Source organism: Tyto alba, unplaced genomic scaffold, assembly GCF_018691265.1.
Source record: "Tyto alba isolate M040663 unplaced genomic scaffold, T.alba_DEE_v4.0 Super-Scaffold_21, whole genome shotgun sequence".
NCBI lineage: Eukaryota > Metazoa > Chordata > Aves > Strigiformes > Tytonidae > Tyto > Tyto alba.
In genome coordinates, this window is record NW_024881295.1 from 3,961,823 (window position 1) to 3,984,575 (window position 22,753).

General features: G+C 34.9%; 1 protein-coding gene across 7 annotated transcripts in view; it reads right to left on the reverse strand.

Moving 5' to 3' along the window:
- The window catches only part of CCDC91 (coiled-coil domain containing 91), a 154,575-nt gene that overhangs the window by 21,917 nt on the left and 109,905 nt on the right, over window positions 1–22,753 (reverse strand). For all 7 annotated transcript variants that reach the window (XM_032995071.2, XM_032995068.2, XM_032995069.2 and 4 more), the window contains one exon: window positions 14,130–14,243. In XM_032995071.2, the coding sequence (XP_032850962.1) occupies window positions 14,130–14,243 (114 nt within the window). The remainder of the gene's footprint in view (window positions 1–14,129; window positions 14,244–22,753) is intronic.

Genomic DNA, 22,753 nt, shown 5'->3' on the forward strand with positions numbered 1-22,753 from the left:
TAATTAAAAGTAAGATACAGTAACTCCAACCCTCAGAGTAAGTTACTTTTTTGCAACAGAAGTCAAAGGCATAAAACAAGATTATGTTTGACATAACTATGACAGTATCTGGTCACTTATGTTTGATTTTAGAGACTTTATATGTCCTTTAGCACATCACTACCCTTAACAGATCACACTTTTCTGAACTGAGTGATGATTCAGGATACCAACCAACATCACCTTTAAAAAAATGCCTGATTCTGTTTTGTTAAGTGAACATTTAACAAAGTTAAATGTTTCAGTTTCTGAGGTCAGAAACGGAAATTTCAAGTAGAAATCTTGGTCTGAACACTAAATACATGATTACTCTTCTGCATGGAATGTTTGTCCTTGACCATTTCTATATTTATCGCTCTTAGTTAGCCTGATTCTTAGTTAGCCGTTTCTTTTTGTAAAGAAATCCTCTTCCTTCTTATTCACTCTCCTTTCTGCACTGTTAGACAATTCTATTTATTGGGGAAATTCTGTGTGTTAAGCATTAAAAATAAGACTTGTAGTTCCAGACACATTATTAATAGACGACCTGCCTATAATAATCTTACTCAGATTTTAGAACAGTGTCCTTTTTTCAGCTGGGATAGAGATAATTTGGCTGCCGGCTGAGTTTAAACCACAACAAACAGCTACATGATGTTGACAGGACACATGGAGAATCATTAAGAAAAACATGTAATTGATACTTAGGTTTAGATATGGTTTTTTTTTGTTGTTGTTTTTTTGTTTTTTTTTTTTTTTTTTAATAGAATACTTCAGTTTTGTTTTGAAAATATTAGATACTTCTCAATACTAGACGCCTATCGAACTCCAGGTCATTTAAATTTTCTCTGACCTACAAGCAATAAAACCAATTATCTGTGGTGACAGCAGACAACAAGTATTGAACATAAAGTACGATTCTACTCTCTTTTATAAGCATATGACTCAAATAATATCCAGGTGATGGGAGTTGAGAAGGCAGATAAATTTGCAGAATAACCAGCCACCCATGTATTTCTGATTTGAAAGAATACAATAAAGATATTCTCTGCGAACACCGCAAGAAAATACTTCACACATTAGAAAAACATCTACATATATAACAAGGGTTACAGCAGTTGTAACACAGATAGTCTTCCACAATCTATATTGGTAAAGGTGCTCTCAAGACAGATTTTATAGGCTTTGTAGATGATCTACAAAAATCAAAGTTAAAAAAAAATAAACAGTTCTAGAAGTGTGTTCATGATAAATCAAATCTGCATGACTATATGTAATTATGAAATGTAATACATAGAACTTAAAAAAAAAACCTGAAATGGGATTTTGTACCATAACGAAATGCAAAAACCAATGTACCAGATAGAAGACTACCCAAAAGGCCAAAATATGGATAAAAGGCTACACAAAAGGCCCAATCGTAGCTGTAATCTTCAGACAAAATAAACATACAAAATGCACTCCACAAATCTAGTACATTATTAAAAACAACACTGATACACATGAATGGCCATGGAGGAAATTAACTGTTAATCTGATTTACTCATAGATATTTTCTGCTGTCTTAGATATAAATTGATCAGTATTTTAATTCCCTTGAAAAGCATTGTGACTACAACCCATCTGTGCACAGAATGAAATGCACAATTCCCTCTCCAAATATTAAATACTTGTTTCTTCCCAGAATAATCCCACTGAAACTGGGAAAAAGCATGACCTGCACTTTAAGGTACAGTCCAAGATGAGCTGACCCTCTATAACTGCGTGATATTTTGGTAAACTCTAGTATTTTCCAAATATTCCAATTTTTTTCAGAAAAAAAGTAAAAATATTTCCAGTTCTTCTACTTACATGGTAAATAGCTAAGGTGACTGTCCTATAACATACCAAGACCCCACAGAGGTAACCTCCCATGAACCCCACTGGCTGGACAAATCTGCACAGAAAGCACCTGGTCAGGGAAGCAGGAAATGTTTCTGGGATTCTAGTTTCCAAAAGTGATTGCATTATTACTAGACTAAAGGAATAATTTCTCTATACAAAACCAGAAGAGAATCTTGCCAGTTTTTTCTTCAATTTACAGTAAGACAGACACAGCTTATACCACCTTGCCAGTGATTCTTAAATATAAATAAAATACTGTTGTTGAAATAGGTCCTTAGTTTCCATATTATTGGAAAAAAAATGATCTAATACTAAACCTCAAAAATATCTTATTTGGATATTTGCAATTCTGAAGTGTGAACTTCAATTTTGGTAAATATTAGTCAGAGAAATGCAATGTCTAGTTATGCTTTCTTCTAAAGGTTATGAGGCACAGCTGCAGAAATCATACGGGAATACACAGTAGTTCCATGAATTTCATTACAATGGTTACATATTTGCTCCCAGCTCCTGTCCCTTAATTTGGGATGGGAGAGCATTCGTGACAAGTGTCTGTGTCTTTCAGGGAAACATGGGCTGCACAAAACCAAGCCCGTCATTCAAATGATTACTTAAGTCCTAACACTTAAGTTTTCCCTGGGAGGCCAAAATATGCCCTTTGAAGTCAATGAGAGCTGTGCACAATGTAGCAGATAAAATGTGACTGCTTAAATATAATTAGTTTTGTTGTCAGAAAAGAAGAAGTAAATTATCCGGAAGGAATATGAATGTCACTGTAAATAGGAAAAATTAAAATTTGCTTGCTGGCTTGCTATGCGAGTTGTAGTTCAAGAACTACAAATAAAAGAACTGCTTACTCTAAGTACTTATCTCATGAAGGAAATCTTTGTTATTTAGAAAATATCTTTAAGGAACCTATTCAGCATAAGATTTATTTGGTAGAAAGCTTTCTCTCTTGTGGCTTACTTTCTCCTATGTATGCCAACTACAAGAATTCATTTTTTTCATGTACAAGTAATAGTCACAAAAATTAAAAAGTACATAAATAACAGGCACAATATTTGAGTACTGCCTCTTTGTCTGCTACAAACATGCAAACCATAACTTACTGAATTAATATTTTGTAAGCACTAAATAGCAATGAATAGGCAGTAAATTGCTGAACTATGAGATTTATAAACAACTTTCGATCTGTAGCACTGACAATAAAAATACTGGAATTGGACAACAGAATAATTTTGTGGACCTCCATTCCACAAAACTTCCTAATATTTGTGTGATTTTAAGTATTAACAATGCCTAGTTTTTATCAAAAGCCAAACAACATTTGCAGATTACGTAGAAGCAGTCTGAACACTGTTTAAGTTTGAAAAAAATATGAAGCAGAGCAAAGGATTTTATGACCTTTCTAACAACAAATAATTGGAAACAGATCTTAGTTTGAAGTATAGTGGTTACCAATTAACTGCTTTGATCATTAGAATCTTTATAAGACACCTGGAAATATTTTGGGTTTTAGTTTTATTAACTTTAGCCTCACTCAGTTTCTGGACAGTTTACAAGGACACCATCAACAAGAAAAATCACTTTTCTGTCTGAAAGTTTCATATCTAGTTGTAAGTAACTCCTAAGGTGACTAAAAATGAAGTGCATTTGTAAAAACAACCCAAAATACTATTCTGCTTCTCTCAGTTTGCCTACTTTTCACTTACTGAACATAGGTGAAGGAAGAACAGGAGACTGGAAGGCAGATTTTCTTTACCTTCCTCAGTTCAGCATGAGTCAGAAGAGCAGCTAACTGCTGCACGATATGAGTTAAATTCTTCCTTTCCCAGCTCTACATCTTCACTGATGATGGAGGCAGTTTAGAAGTTGTGAGACCTTCCTTACTCCAAGGTAGCCACGGGCAGAGACGCAGGCATACACAAAACAGGTAGGAAGCAAGTATGATGGAGATATTCTTGAACTTTCTCATGCAACAGAGACTGGTAGATATTAGGAGGAACTAAAACTCAGCCAGAAGTCTCTGGCTGTACAGATGTCTTCTCTGACAGACATATGCTTGCTTAAGTCATTATTACACAGCCGCTTGAAATTGGTAACATTTAAATGATCTGATGTCCTGAGTTATGAGCCTAGGAGAGCAGATAATCTGAATGACTGAACTTCAGAGGGTACCTATCCTTTTGGGAGCATAAATATTCCTTGAGTCCAGTTCCCGTTGTCATAATAAAAGAGTTTCACCTTTTTTTTTTTTTTTTTTTTTTCTCCTTTCCTTTGTTCTTTCTAAGGAAAGCTCAGTGCAGCACTATATATTTTCCTCTGAATAAAGCTGCCTTCTGTGCAACTTCTGTATTTCAGAAAGTAACTGCATCTTTTCAGTTGTGGCAGTAAGCTTATAACGAAAGTAATTTTGAAAATGGCTCCTGGGAGGTATTTTTCACCCTAAAAATATCCCCATTATTGTCCACCAAAAAAACCTGGTGCAACACATGACAGCTACATAGCATGTGGGATCCACAGCATGGGTAGCATGAACTGGGAACCAAAAAGGGGATAACTACAGCCAGCGTGCTGCTGCTGACCAAAAGAAGATGACAGTGGTGAGGCTGACAACTTGGAACAATACCAAGCACATTAATTCCTCTAATCTTGCTATGGCTCTTCCACTGCAAACACACTATAGAGAGTAAAATTACTGAATTCACAGGAAAACTTATGGTAATCCTCCCAAACACAGGTTCATAGAATTGGTCACAGATGTTATCTTCTCTTTCAAAGTAAGTCTCATTTACATTACCGGACAAGATGTATCTTTCATGAAAAAATGTATTCCAGGAAAATACAGTATCTAAAACAGGCTGTCACACTGATAAACTTTTGACATCATTATTTGTTCTCATTCCTAAAAATTTTTCCAGAAATGCTTTAAAGTAACATTTGACTCTCCTGGACTGGATGATAGGCTGAAGGCATGAATATTACAAGTAACATTTCCTTTACAGTATCAGATTTTAATTTCATCATTTCATTTAAAAAAAGTTTTAATGAAGTCCACGTATGCATTACTTCATGATATGAAAACATAATGGACTTATTAAGAGCACTGATCTTCAAGCTTCCTGAGACAGTTAAAAGCAGAAATATTTAGAATTAGACCTTGAGACATAATATAATTTTTAGCATCCTACCATTTTCCACAAATCCTTCATTTTTTTTCTTTTCTGGTAAACACAGAAGAGTTGATTGCACATATGCCAAAATAAGAACTCAAATCAGAAATATCCATATTTAGTACCAAGGCAACAAATGGTACATGAGCCACCGGTAGGTCCTACAAATGTGGTAGCTGCTGCTACTGCACAGCTCCCCTTGAGGAAATGGCAACCAACCAAATGCCTCCCTTTGTACTTCCCCATGATGCAGCACACAGCCAGTGGATTTGGCATTTCCTACAGACATTGCCTTGCTTTCTTTTTAAAAAGATAAATTGTATAAATTATTTTTACTCTCTAATCACTTCGTTTTCATAGCTAGAACATGTGAATAGGCAGTATGCAACATGTCAGCACATGCCAGACCAATGTCCATAAAGCACAACATCGATCTTTACCAGAGGCAAACAGCAAACACCTAAAAAGCGTGTAACAGCAGAAGCATGAACTCCTGCAGTTACTACCTTAGCCAGAGCAAAATATGTTTGCATTTAACAGCTCTTGATGGAATTTTCTTCCAATAAATTTGTCTAGGTTTGTTTTTGTTTCTTTTTTTGTTTTGTTTTGTTTTTTTCAAGAATCATTTAGGCTTTCAGCATCTACATCTGGTGGCAAGGAGTTCCACATTATGGCAAGAAGTATATCCTCCCGCGTGTTTTGCAGGTGACATATTCTAACTGCATTTACTAGACCACTTTATAATCATTAATGTCATATTTAAGTATTGTTAATTGTAGGATTTCACAAATGAATCGTATGATGCAGTGTTTGAATGCAAAATTTGTCTGCATGCAAACAGAATGAACTGTGTCATCACAAGACTCTTCTGTATTGCCTAACTTAGAAAATAGCAGTTTTGAGGCTTCCAGTAAAGTAAGAACATAGGAACCTCTGCGGAGAGACATAATACAGCACCTAGCTTAAGAGACAAACATTTCTGAATGTTTGTATTTTTCCCCGGTTTTTATTATGAATAGTTTTGCAATACAATATCTAAACAAAAACTATCAACATGATGAAGGAAAATTCAACCATGTCCCCAAAGTAAGTAAAAAACATGTATAACTTTTACTTATGTGTTTCAATTGCACAAAAAAAACAGGCCAAATACAAAGTAGGGGGTAAACCCAAGACATGTCCTTGTGTACTGCTTCATGAAATATGCAGAAAACAAAACCATATGATGACACTTTTTTTTGTTTTAAACAATAAATTCCAATAAAATAGAAACTAATGGAAAATATTAACTTGCATCATTTCAAGTGCCAAACATCTGTTTCAGAAAAATCCCCTCTTAAGTATTTAAACAGTCTTTTAATTAAAATGAGAAAAAGTTACAATGGTAATTTTGATAGTATATCTTTAAATGTAAAAATCAGTATCAAGCAATAACTGTTTTATGAACACTTCATAAAGAAACTGAGACATACTTAGTATTTTCATACTTCAAGAAACAGAAATGGTAGCAGTTAATTTTCAACGTGTCTTTAGAAGAAAAATCATATTCTAGTTTGAATAATTTTTTTTTTTTGTACTAAACCCCTCATGTTTGTGTTTATTCTTCTCTGCAGCAGCCACATTGATTCAAATGATCCAACAGGTACCAAAATAAAGTGAATGAGAATTTGAACACATTGAGTTTTAAATACAACTAAATCAAGTTCCCTTTGTGACCTAGAAAAATAGGAAATAGAACAAAATATCCAAAACAAAGATATGTTGCAAATTTGAAAATAATACTATTCGTTGGTATGCTGAAGTCAAGGGAAAGATTAAAAATCATTCACAGCTAACTTAATGCTAAAAGGTAATTTAGTGGACTTTCTACTTGAACATCCTCTGAAAAGCAGCTTTATCCATTAAGTTGGGGACTAAAATTGCTGAGGGACTAAATGATGGGGACTAAACAATTGTTGGGGTCTAAAATGCACTGAAGGACAGGATCTGATATTATTTTTGAGATTGGCTTCAGTTACATCAAATATTTAACACTGTTGCCCTAGGGCACGGTTCAGTGTTTATAAAACCAGCTATATATGGTTCTGGCAAAACACTGGCATTTTAAATCTTAACCATAAACAACTAAATGACAGTGAAAAGTTAAAAAACATAGGTGTAAAAAGAAACAGAAGCGTGAAGCAGTGTGACCTACAGAGAGGACTACCTGGCTCCTATTCAAAGATCCCTTTTTAAACATAAAAAAATTAAAACAGAAATATGATGTATAACTAAAAATACAAAAATAGAGGGGTATTTCAGGTGACACATGGAGAATAAATTTTAATTTACCTTCAATATAAAAAGGAAAACAAGCACGTGACTGACAGATACTCAGTGCAACACATCTTCATGATCTTCTACTTATCTCAGCCTTTACTCTCTAAGACAGCAAATCCAGTAGATCTATATACCCATTCTAATTAGTCAAATTTCCCTCAAGCTAATTTTCCTATAAAATTTAGATACTGGAACAGAAAATTCTAGGCTAAATATAGCTTTTTCAATAGCTTTCCAGTGTTTTGGAAGTAGTACATAAGTTAGAAGAAACTCCTCCTCCTCTTGGCTTAATTAATTAAAAAAAAAAAAATATTATATACTTCATACATGAAAAGCTGGTAGAAAAGATGTCAATAAAGAAATATGAAAAACTACAGAAAAATAATTATTTCTGCACCAAGATATTATTTCAGATCACACAGGATCTAATCTATTCCAAATTAATGCAAAGTCACCCTTTAAGAACCCAGCTCAATTGTTCATCAGACATTACTAGAAATAATAATTTTAAAACACAAAATGCACAGTACTGTAGACATTAAAAAGTCAACCACAGGAACTGAAAAAAAAAAAATTAATCACAAAGAGAAAACAGTGTATAAATGTCTTTCACAAAATCTAGTATGAAGAATTGACCATAAAGAGAGAAAAAATCCAGGTAATTAAATTATTTCAAATGTCAAATGACCCCATAGTAAAAACCCCAAAATGGGTAACTGAAAGAGTAAGAATTCCTTTAAATAACTAGGAAAATTAAGCAAAAGTTCTATGTTCCAGGATAAAGCTGACATTTTTGAGGCACTTGTATTCACACTAAGATCAAATGGGGCTTTTACTGTTTATTTAAAGGGGTATTGGATAAAGCTTATGCAAAAAGGGTCATAAAACTCTTCATTGATGATTACAGAAGGAGTTTCCAAACCACTCCATATGCAAAAATAACGAACAATTCCACTAAGGCCACTAAGGCCACATTACAGAAGATACCAAAACTTAGAAGGGCAAAAACCTCTCAAATTTGTGACCATGTTTTAATCACTCTCCATGGACGCCGAATAAACTAAACCAAAATTATTACTACACTATTATTTTGTCTCCCAATACTTTTACAGATATATACAATGGACAGAAATACCAACTATTGGGAAAGTAACAACTGCACTGCCAGGACTCAATGACCCTTTACTGAAGAAAGCACTAAAGCAGCAGAAGTGAGTAGTGGTTGACGTTCTGACCAGAGGACTGGGCTAGAAAAGACATTAGGCAAAAAAAAGGATCACCCTGCCAAGGATCATCCCGGCCCCTACAGTATCTCCATCTGAATGGAATGGCAAATTTATGAACTGATTCCTAATACAGCTCATGCCATAAATTGGAAAAGGATTACTCTAAGAGCTTCAAAATGACACTTCTATGACCACATGGGAAAAGAATTACATATAATGGCAAAAGGTTTGTTTGATAACCCCAAAAGTTAATTCCAGTCTTATAACCTTCCTATTCCAGAAAATCTAGTTATAAATAAAAGTGCTTTCAGAAGCCAGTGTGGAAAATCAGAGAATCTGACACAGAATGAACAGAACCCCGACAACCATCACTGCATGTTTTTTAAACAAACCCAGGACTTGCAAAATATCACATTTTAGCCAATAATTACTAATTTGGTGGGGCAATTTTTGTGGTGTATGGCTAAGTTATGCATTCTTGCTTCGGTTCTCAACAAAGACAGACTAGTGAGAGACTGTGATAGAAACTTTAAGTTCTCTTTTGAAACCTGAGATGCAACAGGTTAGACTGTTCCAGAACATGTACTTTATAATGTCAGAATAAAGATGGTTTGAATTTGACCTTAAAAATCAAACTTCATATTTCCTACTGTTCCTCCACTCCCCTACAAGATTTTAAGTTTACTAATCTTCATCCAGAATGTGTAATGAAAAAAAAATTAGTAGACTTATACTGGCAATAGTTTTACCAGAGATTTTTCTACTGGACTTATTTGGTGCTTTATAACTTTGAGAAACAACTGAATTGGTCTTATTTTGTTTGTTTTTTAAATACACAATACTGCCAGAAAAATGGAGCCTGCTTGCATTTCAGTTGTCAATCTTAAAATTGACACCCTCCTTAAAATTAATAAACTTAACAATAATTCTAACATACCTGTATACAAAACTGTAACTGGTCTTTTCCCGGAACCCACCAAGTTTACATCTGTAGTTTGAGACTTGAACTGAAAGTAGCAATTTAAACATTAAATACATAGCAGTGAACTGAGTGTGAGACGACTTCCAAGATTTTCTTTGTCTGACTCTGAAATAAATTTTATGGCAAAACTTTACAGTTCATGCCATCTGAAGTAAACAGGATCAATTGCAGTGCGTAAAATAAAGTATGCAAACATGTTTTTGCAGGATCAGTTCTACGAGGATATTTTCCACTGCATAGTCCATTTGGACAACTAGACCAAACGGTAACAGATCATTTACTTTTCTTTCATATTAATTGCAGGGGAATATAGCTTGAGTTTTTTCCCTAGCTACTGTACAGCAGAACTTTGGCTCACAGTAAGTTTAACGACAGTAGTATATGCAACCAACAGGAAAGAAAAACAAAAAATACACTGAAGCTAATTAAGTATAAATATTAATAATACACCAAATGCCGATCTTTTTCTTTATTCTCTATGTAGTTATGGTGTATAAAGCCTCACAGAAATTAGTAAAGGAATGTACAGGCAGTTGGACTAAATGATCATTGGAGGACCCTTCCAACTGAAATATTCTATTCTATAATTCATATGGAAATATTTACTTCCCAGTATGTTTTACTGCTGGAATGCAGTTGAATCCATGCACCATTTCAGCGCTAGAAACACAAAACGTTGTGTGACTACCTAGCTAAAGTATTTTTTAAAAACGTCAAAAATAGTGCCCACTTAGTTGTTGGCATTGAAGATCTCAAGTATTTCATTTGCAAACACTTAATGGACCAAAATTCATTGAATTCAATATTTTCAGACGTTCTGAATGATTTTAAAACTGGTCTTATTCAGTTGCTTTTCTTGCTTTTTATCTACAAATTAATTAAAAAAATAATCTCAGACAGTCATAAAATGTAAGTATCTTTCAGGAATTGTCTTCATAGAACAGCAGGCACTAAACTCAACTGCATAAAAAGAAAAAAGTGTAGTTCCACACTGTGAATACAAAGTAAAGTTCCAAAAAATTCTAGTATTACATTTTTCATTTAATAAAGAATTGAGACAATAAAATTAAGATTACAGTATATAAATTGAACTGCTGCCAATATAGTGCTATATATCTTTAAAAACTCGGGATTATATTTGAAGTAAGAAAAAGGCATAACAACAATGCACTGCCCATTTTTCATTTATTGCGTGAAAATACATGTTGCCACCACAAATTTTTTTTTTTTTTTTTTTTAGCTTGCATTGTCTTTTAATCAAAGGTGAAGAATTGCCAACAGATTCTCCACTAGCTTCAGAGACTTTGTTTGGCTTGAATACAGAGCAAGTTATGTTTGTTCCTGTCTTATGTTGCGCATTTTAGCATGATGATATTGTTACATTACTTCCCACTTTCTCTTAATTTTACTCTTACCAACCTCTCATTCTTAGTATTAAAAAAAATGCATTGAAGTTTGCTCATTTGCACATGAGAAAATAGTAGCAAAGACTGTAAATCATCTGTTGTTTCACTCATACTGAATGTGACTCAGTTGTGGGTAACAATGTCAAACGTAAAATTAACTCTGTGTTATTCATCTGTGAAAGGCTTTGAAATATGGTGGATCTAGAAACACCCTAGTTATGGAAATATTTTATGCATGCAACATCAAATTATTTAGATAAGAATTTTGTTAAAGGCAGGACATTTAGTCTCCTCAGCTCTAAATAATTCCCACTGAAAGATTACAGATGAGGAAAGAAATGGGTTGAAAAGTGCTGTGTAAGGACAAAGGAACATCAATTACTTGCTTTTTGCTAAGTAACTTTTTAAAATTCTAATAATCCCATGCGTATGTCCCGTATACTGACTGTTAAACAGTACACAGGTCACTGGTATGCTGGATTTGTAGTTGGTCAGAAACAAATCATATGGTGTTTTGGCTGTCAAAAGCAACCAATATTTTAGCACTAGCATATAACTGAAGTTAGTTTTGGAACCACAACAGGAGATTTCTATGGTTTAATTTCACTGTATATGTTATGTTGACACAAATTATTTCTAAAAATAATTATCAAATCAATCTACTTTAAAAAACTCATTCACAATCAATTCTTTCTAACTCAAAGTAAATATTTTCTATTATATATAGTACAGTATAATACTGGACCACATTCATAACGTACTGCAAAACTTATGGGATTGCCAGATCCAACTTTTATAAACTGTTACAGAAACTCTTCTAAGATTCCAAGAGCAAATGCAACTGTAAATGCTCATTAATATTTTTAAATATTTGTAACAAATATGAAAAGGGCCAAATATGCAACTGATTTTCTTAAACTGACATCACAACTATTATACTTGCACTAAAAGAAAGCTTTAATGGAATAAATGACTAAGCAAGTTACAAACTACTTTGAAAACTGGTATGTACTATATTTGCCACAAGGGATGAAATGCACTTTGTACTATTACAAAGTAAGCTGGATAAGAATCTGTTTATGAGTCTTCTCCTAACTAACTAACCTCGCTGCTAACCAAGTACAAATACTGTTGTGCCCATGTCCCGTGGTTTGAAGGATTCTACAAACTTATTTACAAAATAGTGATGAAGCATACATGGTGTACACTACCTGTGCAAGTGCGTAACTGGAACTCTCCCTGACACTCAAAAAAAAAATAAAAATCACTGAATCTCAGGCAGGAAATTGAGGCATTTTCCCTGAGTTCCTTCTAGGAAGTCCTTGCAGAAGCTGCCACTTTTTATTATAGTCTATAAAGTATATTTATTACTCTGACATGTGCATGGGATTTGACCAAGGTCCATTTACTCTGCCTCTTATGTAATCATATAAAAGCTATTATGCCAAATCATTTGGAGTCAAAACCAGCTTCCATTCCCAACTTCTATACAGACAAACTTTATAAATTTATGGCAGAAAAAGCTAGCTGTCCTTACATATTTTTTTTTTTTTTTAAATGGAGATTTGTCAATTGATCAATATGGGAAAAAAGTTGACTGAAATACTTTAGTATTCAAGAACTCAATGAAATGAATCGAAATGAAGCTCCTACTAGATAAACCAAAGAGGATTTTGTTTCTTTGAAGGTATTTTCATTGTTTCACTGATTTGTGAAAACTTCACAAGGACAAGAGAAATTAACTGTGGTCAGAAATGGGAATGATGGCAGTAAGCTCCAACTGTGTGTGTAAATGGAAAAAAAATGGAAGAAAGTCTCCATTCCTGACAAAAGTGGAAATCTAAGATATTAAGGACAGATGAGTTGCTATTTAAGTGTCTATATGAAATCACTGTCAATTCAAAACGTCATGATCTAGCTGTCAACAGTGAGGAGTCTACAATAGATGAAGAAAATGATCTGTACTAGTGGTCTTATTGACTCATTTATTTATGATACAAGCTATTTTAATAGTAAAACTATTTTCACTTTCCTCACACCTTATCCTTTGTAATTGATTAACTTCAGATATAAACAAGCTCAAAAATCCTTATGGATCATGTTTTGCCCTGGATTCCTGTTTAAAAGTCTTTGCCAGTAAGACCCATACTGCTAAATGGAAACTTTTCCATGTACAGCATAATGGAATACAGCTCATCCAATGCTAAACTAGTAGTAGAATAGAAATCCTATTTCCTATAATACTATTCAGCCCAAAAAAGCAGGGAATAGAAGAGGCCAAACACGCTATTTATACTTCCTTCTCAGGACATTACCAATTAGATTCAAACTTTGTGATTTCGTTTATTAAGACTACTGAAATCACTAAATTTGATCACGGGCTTCTACTAACATATGAAAGAGGGTTTTTTGTTTGTTTGTTTGTTTGTTTGTTTGTTTTCTTGATTTTATTTTTATAAAGAGCCTTAAAGGGGAGAAGTGTGTTCATTTTTTCTCCTCCTACTGAAAGCCAACCAAGCTGCCTTTTAAGTTACATTTTACTGTTTATACACAAACATTAAACTGCAAGTTTACAGCATTAACAGAACATCTGAAACCAAGTTTCAGAACATTACAACATTTCATAATAAGTCCAGTTCACTGACTATAAATCATGCTCAACAGAATACCAACACATTTTCAGGCTGTCATATAATACTGTTTGAGAGAAAAAGTTAAATGACCTTTGTGTGCATGCAAACTGCACAATAAAGTTCATTTGTGAACATAAAATAGCATCTGTTATTGATACTGGAATGCTTTCAATGAACTGAATTCAGATCACAATTTGAATTTGACAGATTGCATTTATGCACCACCTTTAAGTTACTGTAATAAGAAATACTGTAAATTTCAACCAGTGTATGAAGTTCCACTTTTCGGTTTGTGATGAACTTAAAATTCTATAAATATATATGAAGAAATATATCACAGTAACAAATTGTTTGAAAAAAGGAATGACAAATCTCAAGATGTAACTTCTGATTCTGTTTTTTTACACATTTGAAGACAGCTTTCAGGATTAATAAACCACCAATTTCTCACTGCAGGAAGTGAAACCCATTAGCCACTGGTAACTCACCCTTTTCTGCTCTTTAATATATTCCATCAGTTCGTCTCTTGTCCTTTTCACTGCTTCTTTGATTGCCTTTTCACTTCGTTTCTGCTCCTCCATTAATGCTTCCTTGACAATTTCCTTTTTAAAAGGAAAATATGTAAGTATAAATATTAAAAATACTTCACAAATGTAATACAGGTCATCCCTTTCCTTCCTACTAAAATTTTACCATGACCACACTGCTTTCTCAATGATAGTTATCCTAAATGTATGCAATACATTTACAAAAATTCATAAATTCAGTACTATAATCACAAAAGGGCCTAAAGAGGACCGAGATAATCTCTTTAAAGATGTGGTAATAGATACATAGTGTTTCCTGAGAGCATAATAAAAGGAAGCAATACAGGCATTACACTCCAACAGACGCAGGGATGTATTGGTTGCTATTAATAGCAAAAAATAGACTATTTTGGTTGGAAGGGACCTACAATGATCATCTAGTCCAGCTCCCTGACCACTTCAGGACTGCACAAAAGTTAAAGCATGTTGTTAAGGGCATCGTCCAAATGCCTCTTAAGCCCTGAGAGGCTCGGGGCATGGACCACCTCTCCAGGAAGCCTGTTCCAGTGTCTGGCCACCCTCAGGGTAAGGACATGCTGCCTGATGTCCAGTCTGAACCTCCCCTGGTGCAGCTTTGAGCCATCCCCACGTGCCCTGGCACTGGGTCCCAGGGAGAAGAGCTCAGCACCCCCCTCTCCACATCCCCTCCTCAGGGAGCTGCAGAGAGCAATGCGGTCGCCCCCCAGCCTCCTTCTCTCCACATTGCACAGCTGTTCAGGAAAAGCCAGGAACCACTTCTTACAACACCTCTATCACCTCCAGAACAGCTTATCTTCGTAAGTTATCAGCTCAGGAAACAACTTCCTCTACCAAAGCTGCTGTCCTAAAACTGAAGTCCCAGCATCCCAAAGCCACTCGTGAAATAAATAATAACATTATTTAGCCGAGTATTCTGTTTCTACAGTTCAGGAAAACTAAGTGTCAAACATAAGATTCTTGAAAATGAACCATACAAAAATGTAACATTTTCAGAAAATTAGAAAACATCCAGTAAAAATAATCCCACAATGTTAAATGGAGGCGAGATCAAGAGAGAGACCAAGAGTATTTCAGAAGTCAGATAGTGGCCTTTGCAATTGGTATGCTTCTGTGCTAGATATTCAGAAATGGAAGCAGCAGAAACACTAGTGGTGCACCTGTGGAACGAAGCAGGGATTTGTGACACACCTTTCTATTAAGACTACCACCAAGCTTACTTAGTGCATGCACATTTAGCATAAACAGGAAGCTATAATCAGAATTCCATAGGATGAAGTTTATTTTTCTTTTTAAAGAGTAAAAACATAGCATATTTGTTTTCTTTATAGCTATTCAGAAACATTACTTCTTCGGAAAACAAAAAGGCTTGGGATTGGTTTTGGTTTGTTTGTTTGTTTGTTTGTTTGTTTTTTATGTAGCGAGAAGCTCAACAGTCCTTTAAAAATACATGCGTGAAAATTGGAGAAATAAACCTGGTAACTGTTGCAGGCCTCATAGAAATTGTAGAAAATGTAAAATTATTTTTTTCTATGGGCCAAAATTCACCTTCTCTGTTAATGCACCAGAGATAGCTTAACTGAGGGTCCAGTGTGTAATAAAAGAAATGGGTAAGCAAAGCAGATAGCCATTGAGGCCACGTTGCAGAAGCTCTGAGGGAGGGTTTGGAGGACAGCACATGGAAAAGAGTCTCTATTTCCCTTTAGGTGCAGACTTTCACAAAACTCAAAGCAATGCAACTATGGAAAAAACAGAAATTAACAAAAATGGAAATAATGAAAAAAACCCAATAGTTCCAAGTGGAACACAGTGGGACTTTTCAGTGTATTAAAAAAAAAAAATCATATCTGTGACTAATCTAAACTTTTTGAAAATTAAAAGTAAATACGCATGGACCATCTTCATTATTACTGTCAGCTGATTAGATGTAACACTGCATTTCTAGCAGGTGCTGAAAAGATTTGTCTATGTTTGCTGGACTGCAGAGTAATACAGACATTTTATGATATATATTTACGACTAATTTGTGGGAATAGAGAAGGCTGGTCTATTCTTTGGGTTTTCCCTTTTTTTTTTTTTTTTTTTTTTTAATAACTCCTCCCCCCCTCCCAGATCTCTACTGGCTAAGGACCAAGACTGAAACAAAGTTCAAACTCTTTCTTTTGCTATACGCTACACTATTAGAAATAAACCATCATCCATTATTAATTAAATATTAAATCAGAGTAATGCCTACTAAGCAACACAGTTTGTACACAAAGTAAAACTCAAAAAACAGTTTTCACAATTTCAGTAAGAAAAAAAAGGTAAAAAAGATATTTGTTTGGATTTAATTATTCACAGGCTTTCAGGCTCTTGTCAAAATGACAGAGTCCAGCTTGTACACAGACTGTCAGGCTTAGAAGAAATCAATTACGTTGCTTCAGTACTTAAAGTATTTAATTTAAAGTATTCAGTTAAAGCACCATACTTATTTATATGGGAATACTGACTAGCCTAAGGAGAAACGTATAACTTTACAAATGATTCTGAAATAGAATGCCAACCGTTTTATTGCTTTATTTACTGGTTTAAGAAACATCTGCAAACCTACAGTGACACCTGCTTTAAATACAGAATCTCAGAATGCTAATTTATGCATTCTTGATGCTTTATAACTCTGTCTTCTTTGCAGAAAATACTTTTGCAGGAACTCAGTGGTATTCAAGGGATTCACCCTGGAGAGTAGGTGGAACTCTAAGGTTTCAGACGTAGAAGGTGTTTATGAAGTTACGTAATTCATCTGTACATATAAGAGTATCATTTTACCATATGCTATTAGTGTACAAAATGAAGAATACCACCACTGAATTTGACAAAACACCATTTTTTTTAAAGACTCTTCAGTGGAAATGTTTCAGCTGAAAGTGTTATTTCTTACCTTTAGCTGTTTGCTCCTTTTCAGCCAAAATTGAATAGTTTCTGTAAAACTATACTTTTGCTATCTTTATAACAGAAAAAGTCTAAAGTCCCTAATTTGAAATACACAGCTATGTAGTCCACACTGTTCTGTAATACAGCAAATATGAAAACCACAGTTGTGAAAAGTCATTAAATTGTTTTTCAATTTTAATCCAGTATAACAAAGAAAAATCATGAGACAAAGGTCTATCACTACAGAACTCTGGCAAGACTAACAGAAAAAGTATCAGAAAGTTACATATTACAGAAATAAAATGTTCTTGTAATTATATTCTCATGCCATCTTAATTTGTCAAAAGGTCACAAAATACTGTCTTTATCAGAATGGAAAAACGTCCCATAATTTACCCCATTAAACACTTTAAAGCAAATTATAGAACTGATAAAACACTATATCTTAATATGTAGAAAATTTTACATCAATAAAATACTTACAATCAATTAAAGTATGCTAACTTTCCTTGATATCATGCTACTTGAAACATTATATGAGCAAAAGTCCAAATAAAAATACAATTAAATTCTACAAGTCTCTTTAAAAAAAGCAAGAAAACAGAAACCACTAGCAATACTTTTATGGAAGACTATTTTATTACACCAAGATTAAAACAAAAAATAAAATTGGAAAGAATTCCTTTCCATTTACAATGGCAATTTCCCAAAATTAAGACCAGTATTAATTCTCTGAAGAATATACAGTTGCAGTTAATAGTGGAAGCAAAGTTGTATAACATCCTGTTGAGGCAATAATCAAAGCATACCATAACTATGCTAGGTTTTACTCTTTGTTATCAATACTTATTTCAAGAGCAACAAATTGATAAAAAGATATTATTTTCTAAAATTGTATACCATTAGTTGTTTTACAGGGAACAAAAGATTACCAATTACTTCTATACTATTAAATAAAGAAGTTGTCTTAACTACTTACATTATTTCTTTTTTCTTTGTCACATTTATAATAAAGTCAGAGGTTTATAATATGGAGATCCAAGAGTCCTCTTAGCCTCCTTAGAAACTCCAAAAAACTGAAGATTTAAGAATTCAGCCAAGTCCCTCACTGTTTTTCAGTGCCTCACTCTACAGCATAAACGTGAGCTTTTCTATATATTCCCATCATCCACCCATTCAGAAAAATTTGAATAATCCTCAATCAGTAGGTATTGCAAAAGCCAAAAATTTCAAAAAGCAAATACGTATTTCAAGAGGTACCAGGAATAGCTAGTATGTTGAACAGCTATTCCTATTTTTTAATCCCTGTGCTTTCTTTAGTCTTACATAAATTTTCTAATTCCACAGTGGATGACTCAAAATTTGAGTGAGAACAATTGCCATACCACATACTAAGTTTCATTTTAAGTAAACACAGTAAACAGAGCTTTCCTTTAATAAAGCTTTTGACACTGTTTCCCACAGCATTCTCCTGGAGAAACCGGCTGCTCATTGCTTGGATGGGTGTACTCTTTGCTGCGTAGAAAACCTGCCTGGATGGCTCAGCCCAAACCATGGTGGTGAGTGGAGTTAAATCAATTTGGTGGCCAGTCACGGGTGGTATTCCCCAGGGCTCAGTATTGGGGCGAGTTCTGTCTAGTATCTTTATCACTGATCTGGACGAGGGCATCAAGTGCACCCTCAGTAAGTTTGCAGGTGAAACCAAGCTGGGCAGGAGTGTTGATCTGCTTGAGGGTAGGAAGGCTCTGCAGAGGGATCTGGACAGGCTGGGTCGAGGGGCTGAGGACAGTTGGATGATGTTCAGCGAGGCTCAGTGCCAGGACCTGCACTTGGGTCACAACAACCCCCTGCAACGCTACAGGCTTGGGGCAGCGTGGCTGGAAAGCTGCCTGGTGGGAAAGGACCTGGGGGTGTTGGTCAACAGCCGGCTGAACATGAGCCAGCAGTGTGCCCAGGTGGCCAAGAAGGCCAACAGCATCCTGGCTTGTATCAGGAATAGTGTGGCCAGCAGGACCAGGGAAGTGATTGTCCCCCTGTACTCGGCACTGGTGGGGCTGCACCTCAAATACTGTGTTTGGTTTTAGGACCCTCACTACAAGAAAGATATTACGGTGCTGGAGTGTGTCCAGAGAAGAGCAACGGAGTTGGCGATGGGTCTAGAGAACAAGTCCTGTGAGGAGCGGCTGAAGGAACTGGGGTTGTTTAGTCTGGAGAAAAGGAGGCTGAGGGGAGACCTTATTGCTCTCTACAGCTACCTGACAGGAGGTTGTAGCGAGGTGGGTGTTGGTCTCTTCTCCCAAGTAACAAGTGATAGGATGAGAGGAAACAGCCTCAAGTGGTGCCAGGGGAGGTTTAGATTGGGCATTAGAAAAAATTTCTTCACCAAAAGGGTTGTCAAGCACTGGAACAGGCTGCCCAGGGAAGTGGTTGAGTCACCGTCCCTGGAGGTGTTTAAAAGATGTGTGGATGTGGTGGTTAGGGACATGGCTTAGTGGTGGGCTTGGTAGCGTTAGGTTAATGTTTGGACTCAATGAACTTAAGGGTCTTTTTCAACATAAATGATCCTATGATTCATCTACCCCATTCTAGTTGATCAAAAGAAATACTGATATACCTTCCAAATATATAAACTTTTCTTCATAATACCAAATTAATAGAGGGTACATAATAAAACCAAAATCTTACTATTCCAGATACATATTAACTATATTTATCATCTGAAAATTATCTCAATAGTCACAATCTGCCATGGCAGTGGTAATTTAACAGACCATGTAGCCATCAGACTGAACAATTTCATATGATTGTAGACAAAGATTCGTACTTTGGTGGGCTTTTGTATTTGCATTTTGCATTTGTATTTACCAGACTCCTAATAGTACTTCATACTTTGGTGGGCTTTTGTATTTGTATTTTGCATTTGTATTTACCAGACTCCTGGTAGTACTCCAGAACACTTCTTATTTTTGGTTATTAAACTTCACCAACCACACTCTAGGGTGAATCATATGGTTCTATTTCTCTGCAAACTGAATGTCTGTTTATCAACTGAGTTTAAACATTACCCTGCTCACTAAATGCAGGAGAAATGAAACAGTACAAGAAAACATACAGCTTTCTTCCCAGGCTTATGTCTTAAAAAACAGACACAACCCCTAACAACACTACTTGAACTGGCTGATTTAGTTTGCACTGTCCCTTACCCACAGATCACAGTGGGCACAGACCTCTGCGTAACAGTGACAGACCACTCAAGACTATCAAAAGACAGCTTTGCTGTGTTAGCAATGAACTGTGAAGAAAATTCTTTTATCCTTTCCATCCAGTTTTCAGAAGGCTTCAAAGAGCAAACATCATACAACACCTAGTTCCCCAGACAACTCAGTCATGTATTTCTGCCATGTCCTTCAAATTAATCAGTGCTATTAGTTTTTCTTTCTGTGAAAAGAATCTTCACTCCTTCTTCTATATGACCTTTCATGAGGTGCTCTCCTCTAAGTTCTCAAAGTCACCGTCTGTCTTCACTCTATTTCTGTTAGCCATTACAGTAAACTATCAACTGATAGGAAGATTATTTACATTCTGATATTACCTATTGCTGTTTAACAAAGTCTTAGCCGCATGTAGAGCCTATCAGAATGTGTGCTTACTTTTCCTTCATCTCTTTCTTTGCTCTTTTCTGTTATGATAAAATCTACCTTTAGATTTTATCCTAATTTAGATTTTGGTTGCAAAAGTAAAAATTGCCCTTTATTTCATCTTTAGCTAAAAACAGCATTATTTGAGGCTCTTAGTGGTATTTTAAGAGATACAACAAAATGGGAAAGCCCAGCTTCCCCTAAGAAGCTGAGGAAGAGCTCCGCAAATTGTACTTGAGGTGCAACTCTTTTCCACACACACATACTTTTTTTTTTTTTTTTTTTTTAATATCTGATCAGAGTCTGGAATGCTACATTAAGTCACAAAGTTAGCTTCTTTACAGGACTTTATATACATGTGCTTGACACCAGTTAGAGGATTAGAATACCTAATAAAAAATAAAATTATCCAAGTACTCAATTGACAAATCAGATTCAACCATACATTAGGAGTCAGAACCATGTAATCACAATATATATATCTGCAGAAAGACAGAAAGAAAAACCAGTGTATTGTATATACCAGACAACTCAGTCGGTATTTAAAAAAAAAAAAAAAAAAAAAAAGAAAGTCATAGGATGGTTTGCAATTTTATAGGAAAATTCTTTTGTTTCCACACAAGGATCAGGTGGCAGCACTAAATTTTATCTAGGAAATGCAACCACTGACTGCAATGTTAGTGGGTTTTCAGAAAATAGTAACCCTCAAATTATAATGTCTGTGGTTATGAACTACTACAAACTACTTCAGAAGTCAGACATGGTTAAAGTCTGCATGCAGTGGACGACTACTTTTCCAGACCTTGCAAGCATATTAAAAATAATTGCAGGGATCTCTTTCCACTCAGTACTACTAAGTTGTGTGCTTCCTCACACACCCAAGATTACACAACATTTTATTTTCATGAAAAATGTTTTTCTGTGTCCTTATGGAATCACCATGGCCTCCATAAACACTGGACACAGTAATGTTTCTGCAAGGAGGTAGAAAAACAAGAAAGTGAAACTGAAAATAATGGTTGGATATCCTCCTGAGAGAAATATAAGCAGACACTCCCACTGAAAGTTAAATAATATGGTAAAGGCAATAGAAATTGGAGAAGATGTCCTCTGAAGAGCAAGTTCTTCTCCAGCACATTACAAGATACTATATTATCAATAGCCTATTTGAGTAGGAATCTTGATAGTGAGATAAAAACCCAACAACTTCTTGTATGAATCCACAAGATACTGAACATGAACAGCAATGTCATGATAGTCCAAGCCTGTTGCTGAAAAAGTATCTTTTCTTCTTCCAAAGATTAACACTCTTCCACCCAATCAAAATGCTACAAAGTCTAACAAAGTTATTCCTGGAATTGCAATACCAAATATGACATTTTGCTGGGTACTTCAGAAAGACAGAATAAATGGAGTATTTCAAACTCTGCCTCCTCCCCTAGGATTCTGTAACCTATGTGTAAGATGAAACAAATAACAAATGGACAAAGAAAGACGGATAAACCGATACTATTGTGTATTCCCTTAACTGGTAATTCACCCAATGCTCTGTATGTCACAGATGAGAAGAGTTCTGAGGATGTATTTAAGGAAATTAAATTAATATTATATGTCACATGGAAATCCTCCCAACTACAAAAGCATCATAAAGGAATGGAAAGTAATGCCAATATCATGAACTTTTTATAGGTAAAACTTGATCTCCTAGTAACAAGTACTATAAATAGAGTGAATAATGATGAGCAAGAGACAAAAGCAAACTCTGAAGCAGAGACAAAAAGCAGTTTATAACCTATTTAACAAAGAATAAGTGATGGAAAGCCCAACGTAAGGGGCTGAAAAGTGATAATTATAGCAGTATTCTGAAAGGGCAAACTATACCTATTAGGACAGTAAAAAAAGATACATTATTAAAAAGAAAGGAAAAGTAGGAGCTTGGATGAAGATTGTAACAATGTTGTTCGATGTGATATTTCATCTCTCACAAATATGATGCCT